Raw genomic sequence first — 15,941 nt, forward strand, 5'->3', positions numbered from 1 at the left:
AAGCTTGCTAACTGAATATTTGAAAACTGCCTCCCATGACAATGAAGGACAAAATTGGCTCTACAGAAACAAGAGCTGTAGGCAGGATATTCAGCTGATGGGGACTGTGATATCCCTGATTCACCTGGCCCCAGGTGCCTTCCAGGTCTTACACCAGTGAAGTCCAACCAGGCTGCTGAGTGTGTAAACACTTGGTTTTACTGCTTTGATTGTACTTTCTTGAAAGTGTTTCAAATATTGTCTCTAACAAACAATGTAATGGCAGCAACTGTACCACTAATGCACAAATAATGAAATAATTAGTTTAATGATTTCCCTTTTGTATCTATTGAAGAAAAGGCAACACTAAAATAAATAAATAAATAAAGACAATTAAAATTCTGTCCTATCAGAGAGTTCCAAAATAGTACAAGCTCACAATTGTTTGTGTAAAGGACAATACATCTCTGTTGTGTAAGCTCATTATAAAATGCACACAGGAGGCCTGTTTCTGAATCAGAACTTGGAAGGTGATTTTGTTATCAGCCAGTGCCTCCTGGGACATCCTCCTCCATTACTTCATCAGAACAGAGATAATGAGCTGCAATTACCACAATAAACAATTAAAAAAAAAAAAAAAAAAAAAGTTAATGACCGGGTAAATATAGGGGGTGATTTGCAGTTTTTAATCAGAATAATTTTTTTAGTAAAATCATTTTCTGGGAGGGGCTGATGAACATATTACAAAGCCCAGACACGTGGCTTTCTCTGATGCTTACACCAAGGAGGAAATGCACAGAATCCATCCCTCAAGTCCCACTTGAGCTGTGCTGTAATCACCTGCAGCCCACACTGCTCTGCCAGGACCTTAAATCCAGCAGCAGTTGCTTTTCAGTTGTAGAGGATGAAAATTACCTGGCATTTACACTGACTGAAGGGAAAAAAAAAAAAAAAAAAAAAAGGAAACTTTCAAAACTGTATTTTACTTTTGTGACAACATGAAAGTAACACAAGAATGAAGGCTAAATTAGCAGTCACCTTGAAAAATGCCACAAACAAGCAAAACCAAACCATGATGCAGCACAGAAATGTGGAATTACTGTACATGGGCACAGTGGCTTCAGAGCTTCTTGCTACTGTCTGCTATCATGTTTAAAAAAGAAAATTGTACTATGAGAGTTATGCATAACTCCCAGAATTCACTGTAGTTCTCAGCCATTCCTGGTTTATTCACACTTTTCCAATCTATTTATTATTTATTTATTTATTTAGATTTATTTTTTATATTTATATTTATTTTTTTATTTTTACATTTTATATTTATATTTATTTTTTATATTTATTATTTATTTATTTATATTATTTATTATTTAGCAGGTCCATGTTGGATTGTCTGCAGACTTTTCACCCATGCTCTCCAGCTCAGGACTCAGCTCACCACCATTCAACTTTCTTTTCAATAACAACGCAGGACTGAACTGTTCCACTTTTCCCAAGGATGCAAAAAAGGGGGGAAGGACACATGCAAAGACTGCTTCCAAAATTATTTCCCTTGGAAATTTATAAGCCCGGTATTTTCCATATGTTTTCAAAGAATGTCAGATAATAAATCACTATTGCACCTTCTGCTCTGGGGAACAGACCTTGTACTCACGGGCTGCCTGCTCACCCCCTGCCCTGCCCATGTCCCTGCCCACCTCTTGTCACTCCTGATTGATTATCCCGACACAACAAATCAAACAGACCCGGATACGCTTCAGTAAATTCCCTTTTTTAGGCTAATTTACAATGAGGTTTGTGCTGTGTCCAAAGAACAGCAGGGATCCAGTCCCCAGCAGCCCCAGAGAGCAGACAGGGACCATTCCCCACCCTGGGTAGGAGAGTTATTAACAATCCACGTACCAAAACTTCCAATTGCTGAACAATATGCAGGAAACAAGGCAGAAATGGTGAAGAAGAGGAAAAAAAATGGCAGTGGAAAATTTCACTAGGAAATCTACTGATGCAACAACTTCCCACAAATTCTGTAAAATTCTTGGCAACGTGTGCCTGAATAGGATTCTAACAATTAACACTTGATCAGCTCATACCTTTTACATACTGTCTGAAAACACTGCATCGTGACATTTTTGCAGCATTTACCCATGTGCCATTTTAATCCAAAGGAAAATCCTTGTGTCCTTAAGCCAGAGATCCACTAAAAATGAGAACTGCACCACTGGGACAAGCATAAAATTCAAAGCCATAACATATCACCAACTGCCTCCTCAAGGGTTAAATTCTTAAAGCACACAAATTTATTTAAAAATTAATAGCACCAAGGGGGGAAAAAAAATACTTTTTCAAAACACTGTCAATTTCCCTGGGAGGAGCCTGTGCAGACTGCAGTGTACTTTGGTGAAAGATAACTTGAATTATGCATTATGAGCCAGACTACCCAGTGAATCTGCAGTTTAAGAGAAAAAAAATCCACCACAACAAACCTTAAACCAGACAAAGAGCATCAGCACATAAATCAAACTGTTTCACAGTACCCAAACCACAAATGCCTGCAGGCAGATTGCCAGCTAAACAAAAACGTGTTGCAGTTCCACTGCAGTGTCTGCCCTGGTTAAATAAACCTCTGCCCATGGAAACATCTCCTTACAGGTTCAGAACCCTCATGGTACAAACCATTCAACATCTCCAGTACTGCTACTGGATATTCACTGCTAAATGGCTGGATATTCACTGATAAATGGCTGGATATTCACTGCTAAATGGCTGGGTATTCACTGATAAATGGCTGGATATTCACTCTCAGATGTTCTCTGAGACTCCAGGTTCTCCTGGAAGACTTCATCCCTTCAAGCAGAGGCCAGACAAAAAGTGGGTACAGACAACAGCAAAAATGGGAAACCACTTTTCTTTGGAAACCACTTGCTCCCAGATCACTTGCCAGAAGAAAGAGGCAATGGCATTTCTTAGCCTTCCCTTTATGGAGTGAGGCAACTGGAGATGGACCTTATGTCCTCTCCAAGCACAAGAGCTCTTCAGTTCAGACAAAAATCCTAAGAGAAGCTCCACTCCTCTGGCATGGCACCAGATTAAACCCAGAACTGGTGGGCTTTTTAAAATCAACAAAGGCAAAACTGCAACATTGCTTATAGCTCCCCCTCAGCTTGATGGAAAACAAGATTAGATGAAGAAATAAGGTTCTGTTTGGTAGAACAAAGCCTTATTCAAAATTTATTCTCATACAGCATCTGAAAAATCTCCCCTACTGGCTTGAAACCAAGGTCCACATGAGACTCATGCATTTACAATGCCATCAAAGCACAGACAATGAAAAAAAAAAAAAAAAAAAAAAGACAAGAGCAATAAAGTGACTGCCTGCTCAAGCTATAGTGAGCTAATTTGCTCATTTTCTACCCTGCCACAAGTGTAATCAGCACAACACCTACACCTCATGCAAAACTCTCTGTCCCAGCTATACATTCTCCCAGCTGCAAAAGGAAATTTCTTTTAAGAAGGCAAAACTGGTTGAGTGTTAAGCCAGTCAAAGACTATTCCAATTGTCCTTCTCAGAATAACATTTTCAAGGCTGGAGAGGGAACACAGCAGCCCAGCTCCTCTGATCAGGCTGTCAGCTCTGTACAGAGCTCATAGAGCTTGGCTTAGCACAACCCAGAGAATCTATGTTGAGAACTCCTTGTGTATCAACTTAAAAAAAAAGTATCTGTCACAGCCATTTCTACCCTTAGTGCTGGAATAAAATCTGCTCGTGTCACATTCAATGCCCTTCAGCACTATCACACTGAAATAAGTTTGATGCCAACCACATCTAGTACTTGTCTGATCATAATCCACCTCAGCTCAGCAGGGAATATTTAAGCAAATAGGATAAAAAAAAGCTAGAACTGGGAAGATAATGCCAAAAGAAATAACTGCATAAATATTTTAATAATTAGCTTATGATTTGGCTATACTACCCAAAATACCAGTTCATTTCTGCACTTCAAAAAGCCCAGGCTCATGAAGGATACGTATACACAAGATAAATAGATGAATATTACTGACCAGCACCTCCTTTATGCTTCCTCTCCTGAGAGTAAAAACCACCAACCATTTGTCACAAACTGCATTTGAAGGTTTTTTCCAGAGAAAGCAACTTTATTAACAGAACAATAAATTGGTGCCACCTAGTGGAGTTCAAAATCTTCACCTGGACCAGAGCTTTCAAATCGTACTTTTCTTTTTCTGAAGCCTTTAATTTATGACCTCTATAAACATCTGAATTAAAGGAAAGCAGAAACAACTCAAAGGACCTTCCCTGCAGCACACACAGCTGATACCCCAATACAGCATCAACTTGGGTCCTCCTCAACCTGTAGAAATCTGAAGAAGCAACAAATGAAGAACAAAACCTCTTCAACATCAGCAGAAATACATCATTAGATGAATTCCAATAGCTGCAGCAATTACAGGCCAAAAATGTTTGCTCTAGGGGAAAAAAATATTGCATCAATTTGTACCCATTTTTCCAGCAGTTTTGGAAATGCTATCACCTAGCTCAAGTGAGGAAATCTTTTTAAATTTACACTATGTAAAAGCAGAGACACTTCCGGACCTGATGCCAGATCTGACAGAGGTATTTTTAGTTCTAATCCATTTAAAGTGCTACATTCCAAGGGAATCAGCAGCATTGCTTTCACTCACCACTTCACCTAAATTCTTCTGCTCCCACTACTCCCTGCAACCTCCACCTGATAACAAAAGGAGCTTCATTCTTTATTTTGTAGTCTCTGCAGGTATTTCTTTATGCCCCAGTAAATAATAAATGACAGCTGCACTTCCACACCAAAGGCGTTGCAGAAACACAGAAATAACAGAGTGCATTAACACACAAAATAAGTTAGGGAGGGATCTGCTATTTTTATCTCAAGTCTTGCTGGTGTGGACCAATTTAGCTTCATGAGAAACAGCAACCAGGAATACACAGAGGCTTCTGAAAATGACACAAACCATTCTCAGACACTGCCCACAGGAGCTGCAGAGCCACAACAGAAGCTGATCTTCAGAGACTGCAAGGGCTTGGTACACATTTGGCTTATGGTATCATTTAAATCTAGATCCATTCTCATAAAACATGTATTCTCCAGATACAGACTGTCTATTTTAAAGCAAAATCAGTTTTGAAATCAGAATACATGAGGACTTTCCTCTGTAGATGATCATACTCTGATTGCTTTGCAGATTAACATTTACAAAACACAGACAATACCAGAAATTTAGGTGTACCTGGGAAAAAGAGGGTGACTGCTTTCATTTATTGCTATTTTCAGGACAACACAGCCATTAGAGTTCTGGCATTTACCACAAGTTTTAATTTGAAGAATAGGATGATGCAAGCACAAAACCAAGAAGATTGTATCTAAAATGTTTGTTTCTCTCATTGTATAAGCAGACACAACCCACTGTAGTTGAAAAAAAAGAGAAATATTTCAAGTGTTTGCCCTGTGATTATGCACAAACTACAGGAAAAATACAAAATAAACACACTTCAGATATTGTCTCAACAGCTTTTCCTCCAAGTATAAAAAGCACCTTTTAAACTTGAATATTCAATGTCTATTTAGCAAAATAATGGCAACGTAACTGCTACAGAAAATGTCTATTTAAATAAAAGGGGTCCAATTAAGACACTTCAATGCACAGCAAATTCCCTTCTGGCAGAGAAACTGAATAAAAATAAATCAGACAGGTGTGAGGTTTTTTTTAATGCATTACTTGATGATGTGCAGTGGTAATAAGAGGAGCATTTTCATTCTTACAACAGAGGAAAATGTGTGTCAAGCACCACAAAACGTTGGACTAAGTGTTTGAAATACTAACAGTGCTGCCATTTAAAGGACCTGAGAGCAAGAAAAATATCACTGTATATACACATTTTCCCTATGTAACCACGCACAACAAATCACTCCTGGAAACAACAGATGGAAGGAATTCTAATGTCAGTAGTAAGGCAAGTCCTGTGCAGGAAAAAAAATAAGCTTATCTCATAAGGCTACTTTTTTCCTCTCTTTCAATTAAATCCTTCTTTTTTTCAGCAGGTGTAAGAAAGATTTCCACAACTTCCATCCCACTGATTGAAAAGCAGAGTCCTTCCCCAGTTTTTCTGCATCCCAGTGCAGGACCCACCTCCTATGACTGTCACTCATTAAGCAAATAATGACCAATAAACTTACACTAAAAAAAGCATCCTCCCAGCAGCCATACCCATTTCCAAGTGCTTAGATGAAATAACTTTTATTCTACTAAAGAGAAACATTTCACACTACAGCCCTAATCTGGAGCTAACATTCATGCTAGCTTGAAGCAGAAAATTACAATCTTTTCCTCAATGCAATCACAAGCATGCAGTGTAACTCTCCATTCTTGGCATTATTTCTGTCCATAAAGTACAAACTACTCCAAATTCGATTGTACAAATGAAGTGTTTGACAAAATACTAATTTTAGAGAGAAATAAAAAGAAATAATAAAATTACAGAGTTGACTGGCCAAAGCCCTTCCACAATAAAACCCACAAGAAATCTCTTGGTTCTTGCAGAATAAGTGTCCACAATAAACACATATTTGCATTTGATTTTCTCAATAGCATTCCAATGTACCTGGGCCTTTTCCTAACGTAGAGGAGCCACTAGGGAGAATATAATAAATGCCAAACACCTTCAAGTTGCATCCCACAGATCATTAAGAGATTAACCTCCAAAGGATTCAGGGGAGCAGTAATTCTGAATGTTTGTTCACAACCCTTAAAAGCAGGTTATACTTCTAAGAGATTATCTTTTGAAAACACTACAATTGAAACCTGGTTACAGTAGTCTGTTCTTTTGAATTGTGAATTATAATAATTTAATAAGTTCCTTGGACAAGCAGCTGTTGATTATACTTTTCTAAAACAGCACACACAAGTGTCTGATGAGTGTTTCTTTCAGTATTAAGAGATTCAAAAGCACAAAATTAAATTCATGAAAAATGATAATTAGCCAGCAGTGTGAGCATGCATTTTGCATGCTAGATCCTGAACTCCAAAGAATGGAAGTTTTAAGCACATAGAAAACTGTTATTTATAGCCACAGCTAGAGAGATGCTGTAAAAAGGGTTGTAAGGCTTTCAAAGAGGACACAGAGTGCACTGTGCTAAGGGCATTGTTTTATCATCACAAAGCCACAGCCTGCACTACAATGCAGTGACAGCTCTCATTAACATGCATCACAGATGGAAAAGTAACACCAACAGCAGTTGTATGGATCAGTTGTTACTACTACACTTAACCTCTGAGCACTGGGAGTGCAATGGGCTTTATATCAAGATATGAAGAAAATAAATGTGGAAAGTAATGGAGAATGTATTGTAGAGATGGCTTGAGGTAAAAGTAACCACAAGGCCATGCAAAGCTTTGATACATTCTGAAAAAATCTCCATTTCTACCCTAGGATAGATGGACTGGCACACGTGTCATAAACCAACTGTTCTCTGTTCTAGAATACAAAAACCTGTGACAGATTATCAGCAGGATGCTCTCCCTGTCTTCTTGCACTAAAAGCTTCACCAAATTTACCCAGGAATTCCTCCTGAACAACAGCAAACTCTCTGTTAAGGCAAGATGCTACCATTTTGTATTACAGGTGGCAACAACAAACCCACCAAAAGCTCTGTTCCCATTACTGACTTCTGGAAGGACTTTTTCAGGATGAAATGAGCCTTACACCAGCCAGCACATCAATACAAGATTTTTTTGCAGTCCTTAGTCCAGAGGACAGCTGCTTCTGAACCTCCCACTGCTTTAGCTCACTTCACTTGGAACCTTGTGTATTTCCCATTAATAGGAAACTCTCAGATTTATAACAAGGGCTTCAGCAAACAGCAGAGCTCAATATATTGACTAAACACAAACATCTGATAACATCTTTGGATTTGGGAAGTCCAGCGATTATATCAGTTGTATGGAGTGCAGTTTCTTCCTCCAACAGATGCCTTTATTTCTCCATCTTCAGCAGAAACATCACCACAGGATTAGGTTTCACCCGTGCTTACAACAGAAGCTGTTGATAATGCTGCTCATAAACACCACAAATCCCAAGCTGGCTTTGCAGGGCAGTATTCCCATTCATTGTGCCACAGCTCCTCTCAAAATAAAATTCCCACTATGATCTACTATTTACACACACATCTTTTTTTCCTGTACATAAATATAAAATATAAAATATAAATATAAATATAAAAATAAAATAATGTGAGAGCTATCACTCATTGAAACATCTCTACTACCACCCCAAAAATTCAAGTTTCAAAATATGGGGGAAAAATTGGAGATTTATTCAAGCTGTCAGACAGCTTCCTGGCTGATGTAAAGGTATCAGAAAAGCTCATTTTTCCTGGCTCTGCAGCCAGAACAGGACAGGCAGCAAGACCCTTTAGCATCACCTCACATTGCTCCAAAGGAACAGGTGAAGCAACACAAAACCACATTAGCAGAGGGGTGATGCAGATAAACTGTTATTGCAAAAACCTCAAAAATTTTACCATCTTTACCTCTTCCACACGTTCTCCAAAGGCACCAAGGAGCGGAGCTTTGGCCGCTGTGTTCATAAAAGGCAAACCCTGAGCATTTCACCAATATTTCATTTTCCACCCTAATTGCTCAACAATCCACAGAGTATTTGTACATTTAATCACAAGCATCTTGCATCCTGCAGATGACATCACCCATGATGAGTCAGTCCCCTCCTAACCCTACCCCAGTGCTCAGACTCCTTACAAGCCAGGACTGCTCCCCATGAAACCCGATGACCCAATGGGGCTGTTCTGCCACAAAACACTGTGCTAATTCTCCTGCATTCAGCCTTTCCACTTGAATGGAATAAAAACCCTTTTGAGAACAACAATTCCAATTCCCTCCTCTCTTTTTTTTTTTTTTTTTTTCCCTCCTCAGGCACACTATGGGACTCCTCAGTGCATGCACAATGCAAATAAGGCAAACTTCCTTTGAAAGAGTGATTAATATGCAAAGACAGAGGGCTTTTTAGTGGGATGTGAAGAACCACCAACAAGCATTTCCAAATTCTGAGGTTTCTTCAATTATTTCCCCTGTTTATTTTAAACATAAGATTATGCAATAATACCACACATTAAGACCAATTTGCCAGTGTTGTGTAAACACCACCAAATTGGCTGTTCATCTTTTGTATCATATTGAAATGCAGCCGTGATTATCCTGGCTATGAAGGCACTGCAAAAAAAAACAGGATTTAAATTTTTGAATCCTTAATGCATATCAATCTTCTTCTTCAAAAGATTGCATTTAAAACCCACTACAAAAGCCTGCATTTTTTAATTTTAAAAAACACCTAGGTGTCTTATTGCAAACTATCTTGTTTTCTTTAATATTGCAAACTAATTTCTGGGGCAATTAACTAACACCTGTATTAATACACTGCAGTTCCAGTAACATTCATAGATTTATTTTTATAGTTACATTTGAGACGAGAAGTTCAATATGTAAAACATCCAGAAAAGCCCATTCAGATACAGGGACACTGACTTTCTATTTCCATTGTATAAAATTTTCATCACTATTTTCTATAACCTGTCACCTGGCCAACTACACTTTCTATGTACAACTCAGCCAGGACTCTTCTATGGAAAGGATCTTTCATTTTCAAAATATTTTTATTCAAGATACTGTGACGCCGATGATTCCTGAACACTTAAAACAGTCAAGACTTTCTTTTTATGCATTCTCTCCTGGCAAACAATAAACTGATAAGGATGGACACTTGCTTTAAGTCAAAATAAATCAAATGGTCTCTCTATCCCAAGAAATTAACCATCTCAAGAAATTTCCAAGTTATTTTCCACATCATTCTACCAAGTTTGTACTGAGGCAGCTCCCAGTGTTCATGGCACACCCTGCCCACCTCTGTAGCTGTCTTACCATAAGATCTAGGATGCAGATAGCTAAGGGACCAGCTAGGACACAAATTACATTACTGCCTCTAGCCTAAACTGTATCAGATTTACAGATCTTCATCCCTGCTATTATAAATTGCTGGCAGAAACAGCTGCTGGAGCAGTTTCTGCTCTTCCCTGGTTTTGGGTCCCTCTGTGACCTGGCTTCAAGCCGAGTGATGCCAAGTTCATTGCTGCCTTCTGTGGACAGTCAGAGCCTTGCAGATCTTTAGCACCTTGGTTATCTGGACAGGGAAGCAACACAGAACCGGCCCTGCAGAAAAAGTGAGTTACAGACTTAAGCTGAAAACCCCTCTCTCTCCCCTTTATTTTTAAATCTGAGGCCTCGCTGTGAATGTAAAGTTGAGATACACTGATCTTGGGGCACAAGCATCTTATTTTCTTCTTCTCCCTTCTTCCTCCTGCAGGTATGCAGCTCTAAACGATTACTGGATGTCCTTACCAATTATTCACTTTTTCAGTGCTGGCTTAAGGACCTGGGTAACTCATCCAGCTGTTATACAGCACTATGTGAATATACCCCATGCAGCTGCTGCTCCCTCAGAGAAGGCCTTTGGTATCTTAAAGCAATTTGCACTTGTTTAGCAGAAGAAACCTTCCATTGCTGGCTATTCCAACAGCAGCTGCCTCAAGATCTGAAGTCAGCAGGACTCAGGCTATTGATGTTCTAGATTTGTCCAAACCATAGCTTTGCCACAGTACCTCTACTACATATTTGCTTGCTGCAAAATAAAAGCAACATCCACTGCCAAAGCCCATGCTGAGGTCCAAAAAATGCTGTACTGGAAGCTCTCAGGTAGCCTTGGTCCTTTCCCAACACATCATTACCTACACTCATACACCCCAATGTGTTTTGTGACATTCTTTTCTTCCATTTCTCCCTGGGAGCTCCAGCTATGATTCACTGTAAGGATAACAATTATCTCCCATCTCATCACCAGCTTAGACATGTAGAGTGGAAGCTGTAAGACTCAGACTAAGCGGAAAAAAAATATTTTCATCTCTAGTTTATCCTTCATTTTTATCAATTCCACTTTCTTTAGGCACCTATACTGTACCCTGACAGATCTCATTGTGGTATTGAGCAGAGACAGACACAGAACCTCTCCGCCTGTCCTGCCATTTGGCTCTCCGGGTAACTTCAAAAGGGAACGTTCCTAATGAGCAGCTGCAACACCAGGAGCTGAAAGGGCATAATGGCACTGCCAAACCCACCTCATTTACATCCCTTTGCATCCCCAAAGGCTTTTAACGATGGTAATGTGTTTTCCTAAACAAAAGAAGCAAGAGCCAGCACAGAGCTGACCTTCAAATTTGATTCTGTGATTTTAATGTCTCAAAGTCTATTTGTCTGGTGGCTCTTTTTTTTTCGTTTGTTTTTTTTTTTTTCTTTTTCTCCCTCCAGGGCTCGAGGGTGTTTTGATAAAGACCGAGACATTGAGTGCCATGCAAACATGCGCAAAGCAGAGCTCTGAGCAGAGGGGAGATGCCTGGGAGCTGTAGTTCTCTGGACAGACACACCCTCAGCACAGTTCTTCTCCCCAGACAGTCCCCCTGGAACAGAAAGCTATTGTAGGAAGACAAAAGGCAGGATCTTGTTTCCTGATTGTTTTCAAACTTTTACATTTACAGCTGTATCGCTTTACTTATTTCATCTCGCGTTCCAGATCTTGGTAACAACAACAAAGACCCCATCTTTCCACTCCACTGGAATAATATAACTGCTCCTACTTGGATTTTTCTTACGGTTCCCTGGATGAAAACTCTGATACACACTCCCAAAGACAGCTTCTCCCAGCCTGCTTCCACAGAAGGAAATATCCACCTTACTATTCTCAGGTTGTTAAGTCAGAGCACAACAGAATTGTTACTGACAGATCAAATCCTCCTGAAGCATTTTCGCCCTGCCCTGAAAAAACAGCTCTTCAAAACCCCACACAACAACAAGAAACACCCAAGAACTGTACATTCTCTATATAAACATTATCACCAGCTGTGTTTTAAAATGGGTAAACACGCAGGATGGCCTTTTACATGAGAAAATAAAATGTGCTTTTGTCTCATACTAAAGCTATTTTCCTGTTCCTTGAAGACTGATGGCAGCAGATGCAGTGTCCCCTCCTCCTCCCCCATCAATTGGTTCTGCTTTCCTGCCAGCCAGTTAAGGCAAATCCATTGGATTATGCAAAATAAGACTAAAGAAAATATTTATATTTTTAAAAAGACAAAAAAATAAAACCAAACAACAAAAAACCCAAACCCAACAACATAAAAACAACCAACCAAACCCCATGCCACTGTCTATTAACAAGAAACCAATCACTTATGCCAAATGGCTTAAAAGTCCATCCTTAAAATATGTTTCTGGAGATGAGTCAAAAAAAAGTGAAGGCACTTTCAGTCTGGAGAGCAACCACAACCCTGGGTATTCATTAAATGACTATTATGTTAAAGGTCCTAAAAAACCCAACCGAACTAAGAAAAAAACCACCTCAAACAAATAGACAAAAAAAAGACCAATTCCCATCCATAAAAAAAAAGAAAAAAAAAAAATCATTCCCCAAAAAACTAACAGTCAAGTCAGGACTTCTCAAGTTCATACATCTAGAGGATAAAGTTTATACCAAAATACTCTCTTTTACGAAACCACAGTTCTCAAGACGTAAATTAGGAAATGTGCCATCTGCTGTGTCTATAAATCAGCTTCTAAGTTGTAACAGAATGGTTTAATAGTTGATTAAATAAATCATCACAATCAGAGGCCACAGGAATACATACAAAACATGGGATTATCCTGAAAGATGTAAAGACACTTTTGTTCTGAACCTGCCACGTAGCTGTCACCCAAACAGCCTCCTCAGGGACTCTTCACTAATGAGCATCTCTCTCCTGCCTCCTCTTACATTTAAACCACTGTAAAGATGTAGTTTGGGTTTCTTTATTATCACCATCATAGCTTCTCCCCCTTTTCCACTGATACCTCCTTCACCATCATCTCTTCCAAAGCCCAAGGCAGTGGTCTTTCTCTCTGATCACAAACTATGGAAAGGTCAGAAAAAAAAAAGAGGGTACAAGCTTTAGCAGACCAAAGCATCCTTTAGCGTGGAAAGCATAACTAATGTGCTGGGGTTCTGCTTTTACCATAAACAGTGCTGCTGCTTTGTTCTAGCTTTTTAATATTTTAGTTGGTTTTTGTGTTCTCCATTTTGTGCTGATTTAACAGTCCAGTTCCAGCTGTGCAGCTCCCTAGGCACCCTACGCATTTATAATTATTATTATTGGATAAACACGTATTTGAGTGGGGCAACAGATGATATGCAGATAATTTTTCTTTGCTTACTCCCATCAATTTCCCCGAAAAAAAAAAAAAAAAAAAGCTTTGTTCTTCCCTCCCACAGCTGAGAAAGCCTGTGTGAATGTGTCAGAGAGGCAACAGCAATGGAATCACGGACAGTAGTCTGGCATTTTATAATAGAGGAGATCAAGGGTGGATGCAGAAATGGTGATTAGAGGGTGTGGCTGAAACAGATGCAGAGCTGGCTACAGGGGCTTCCCTGTGCTGGAAATGGAAAGACCACACCACCACCACCCACTTTTTTTTTATATGTACCCTCTGATAAGCAGTAGTATTTCATAAAAAAAAAATTATAATGAAGAGAAGGAGGTGCTTATGACACGAAGAGCCGTGTGTCACCAAGAATTGGTGTTGTGCTGAGGTTAAACAGGTGGCTTGATCTGGCAACAGCAAATTTGAGCACGCTGGTGGCAATGGTCCCCAGCATGCCAGGAGCTGGAATTAAGGCACAAGCTCTCAATGGTTACTGTGTTAGTGCACAGACCTACAGCAGAAGGAACTGCTTAAGGAGATAAGGGATCAACAGCATGGGAAGGAGGCACCGAGAAGTTAAGAACAACGCTGAAATGAGGGGTGAGCAGCAGCTGGGAGACATTGCATGGCCCGAGAAAAGGGCACAGGAGGTGTCCCAGGAGAGCAGGGCTTGGGGCAGGGAAGAGCTGTTCTGAGACAGCAACAGCAGCGACCGGGAAGTAGCGACAAAAAGATGCTCTGAGAAGAGGCCACAAGAAGGCAATGACAAGTAAAAACAGCAGGGACAATCAGTCTGAGTGCTTGAGGCCAGGATGCTTGCAAAGGGAGGAGGGGGGCATGGCTGACGAGCTGTAGGACAGGACGGGGAGGAAACACCGACACAGCCAGGAGTGGGGTGCAGGAGGCTCCGGGGAACACTTCCTAACGGGAACACTTCCTAAGGAGAGCGCAGAAGAAGGGCTTGGGGACGAGGAGGCTGGCTGAGGGATGGCAACAGGCGGGCGGCACGTCGGGGCGGACCCGGGGCTCGCTGGCGGAGAAGGCGGTGCCAGCACAGGTGTGGCCGTAACCGCACCCGAGCAACCTGTCGCCTCCCGGGCCGGGCCGGGCCGTTACCAACGCCGCCGACCCCCGCGGTAACGGGGCCGCCCCGCTCCCCATTGGCCGCGGCCGCCATCGATCCCCCCTCGCGTTCCCCCCCTGTGCGTTCCGCTGCCGCTCCCTTAACGGCTGCGGTCCGCGCCCCCGCCCCGCAGCCCCTCCGCCCCCCTCCCGCTTTTCTCCTCCACAGCGCTGCCAGCCACTCCGGTTTTATTTTGGTTTGGGGTTGGTTTTTTTTTTTTCCTCCCTCCCCCCCTAATTTTTTTGCAGCTGCTCTAACCCCCACCTTTCATTGCAATTCTCTCCCCGCGCTCGCTGCAATTTCTGCCGCACACATGCGCCGCTTGCAAGGAGGAGGAGGAGGAGGGCGGACGGGCGGCGACGAGGGAAGGGGGGAGAGGGAGGGGGGGAGCGGACACCGCTGCGTAGCGCAGTAGCATCCCCAATATTCACAATGAAGCCGACGCGACAACGACAATCCAGCGCCTTCCCGCACGGCGACACCATTAACACGGCGCACGTAGCATCCCCTCTGCATCGCTCGCCTCCCTCTTTCCCCATCTCCATTGTCTGGGATTCGCAGCACAATCAAACCCCAGCCCGGGGGAGCGATTCCCCCCCGGCCGCACCCGCGGACGGCAGCACCGGAGCGCAGAGCCAGCCGCTCGTTCACGCCCTTCTCACCTACCCCCCCCTTCTCCGCTTTCTTCTGTCAAATTACTACAGCCCGAGCCATCTTTCCCCTCCGTCTCCCACCTTCACCGAACAATGTGCACCGACCGGGCTCCCCCATCACGCACACCGGGCGCGGCCGGGAGGGGGGACCCCACCACGGGCTGTGTCTGCGTCCCCCCCCTTCTCCTTCTCCCGCAAGCCCCGCGGCAGCGCAGGGTCCGCCCGACCCCATTGTTCGCCCCACCGGGTCCCGGCACCACCCCGCCCCAGCCCCGGGCAGCGCCCCGGTTTCGGCCGTACCTGCGGTTCCGAGCAAAACCCAGGTCCAGGGCAGCAGGGTGGCTGGCAGCATCGCAGCCGGCTCAGTGAAATACCCTTTTCCTGCAGTTCGGAAGAAACGCGGCTCGCTTCTTTTTTTGTATTTCCTTTTTTTTTTTTTTTTTTCCCCCCCGCCCTTTTTTTTTTTTCTTTTTCCTTTTTTTCTTTTTTTTTTTTCCCCCCCCTTCTCGTCTTCCTTCGCCGTTCCTGCCCGCTGCCGGCCGCGCTCCGGCTCCGTTACCGCGCGTACTCCCCGCACCGCCCCGGCCGCGTCCCGGCGCCGCCGCGGTGACTGACAGGCCTCAGCACCGCGGAACGGATCCCTGCGCCGACGGCTTCTCCGCGGCGGATGGCACCGCCGTGTTCTTCCACCCGCGCACGCCGCAAATAGTGCAGCGCAGCCCGCGCAGGGGGTGGTTGGGGGTGTGTAAGGGAAAAGGGGGGTGGAGGGGTTGGAGGTGCGTACGGAACGCGGAGCCGGCTCGGGAGCGGCCCCGTGCCCAGCCGCGGGGGAACCGCCCCAG

The 15,941-nt window shown here is 42.7% G+C and overlaps 1 protein-coding gene across 10 annotated transcripts in view; it reads right to left on the reverse strand.

The window, feature by feature from the left end:
- Positions 1-15,714, reverse strand: part of NCAM1 (neural cell adhesion molecule 1) — a 75,968-nt gene extending 60,254 nt beyond the window's left edge. For 6 of the 10 annotated variants that reach the window (XM_071726791.1, XM_071726790.1, XM_071726784.1 and 3 more), the window contains exon 1: positions 15,400-15,588. In XM_071726791.1, coding sequence (XP_071582892.1) covers positions 15,400-15,451 — 52 coding nt within the window. In that variant the 5' untranslated portion in view covers positions 15,452-15,588. Of the gene's footprint in view, positions 1-15,399 lie in introns of all 10 variants that reach the window. The other 4 variants (XM_071726792.1, XM_071726783.1, XM_071726787.1 and 1 more) reach the window with 2 other exon arrangements.
- Between the last annotated feature and the right edge of the window lie 227 nt (positions 15,715-15,941).

The sequence above is a fragment of the Heliangelus exortis genome, chromosome 26, assembly GCF_036169615.1.
Source record: "Heliangelus exortis chromosome 26, bHelExo1.hap1, whole genome shotgun sequence".
NCBI classification, from domain to species: Eukaryota; Metazoa; Chordata; class Aves; order Apodiformes; family Trochilidae; genus Heliangelus; species Heliangelus exortis.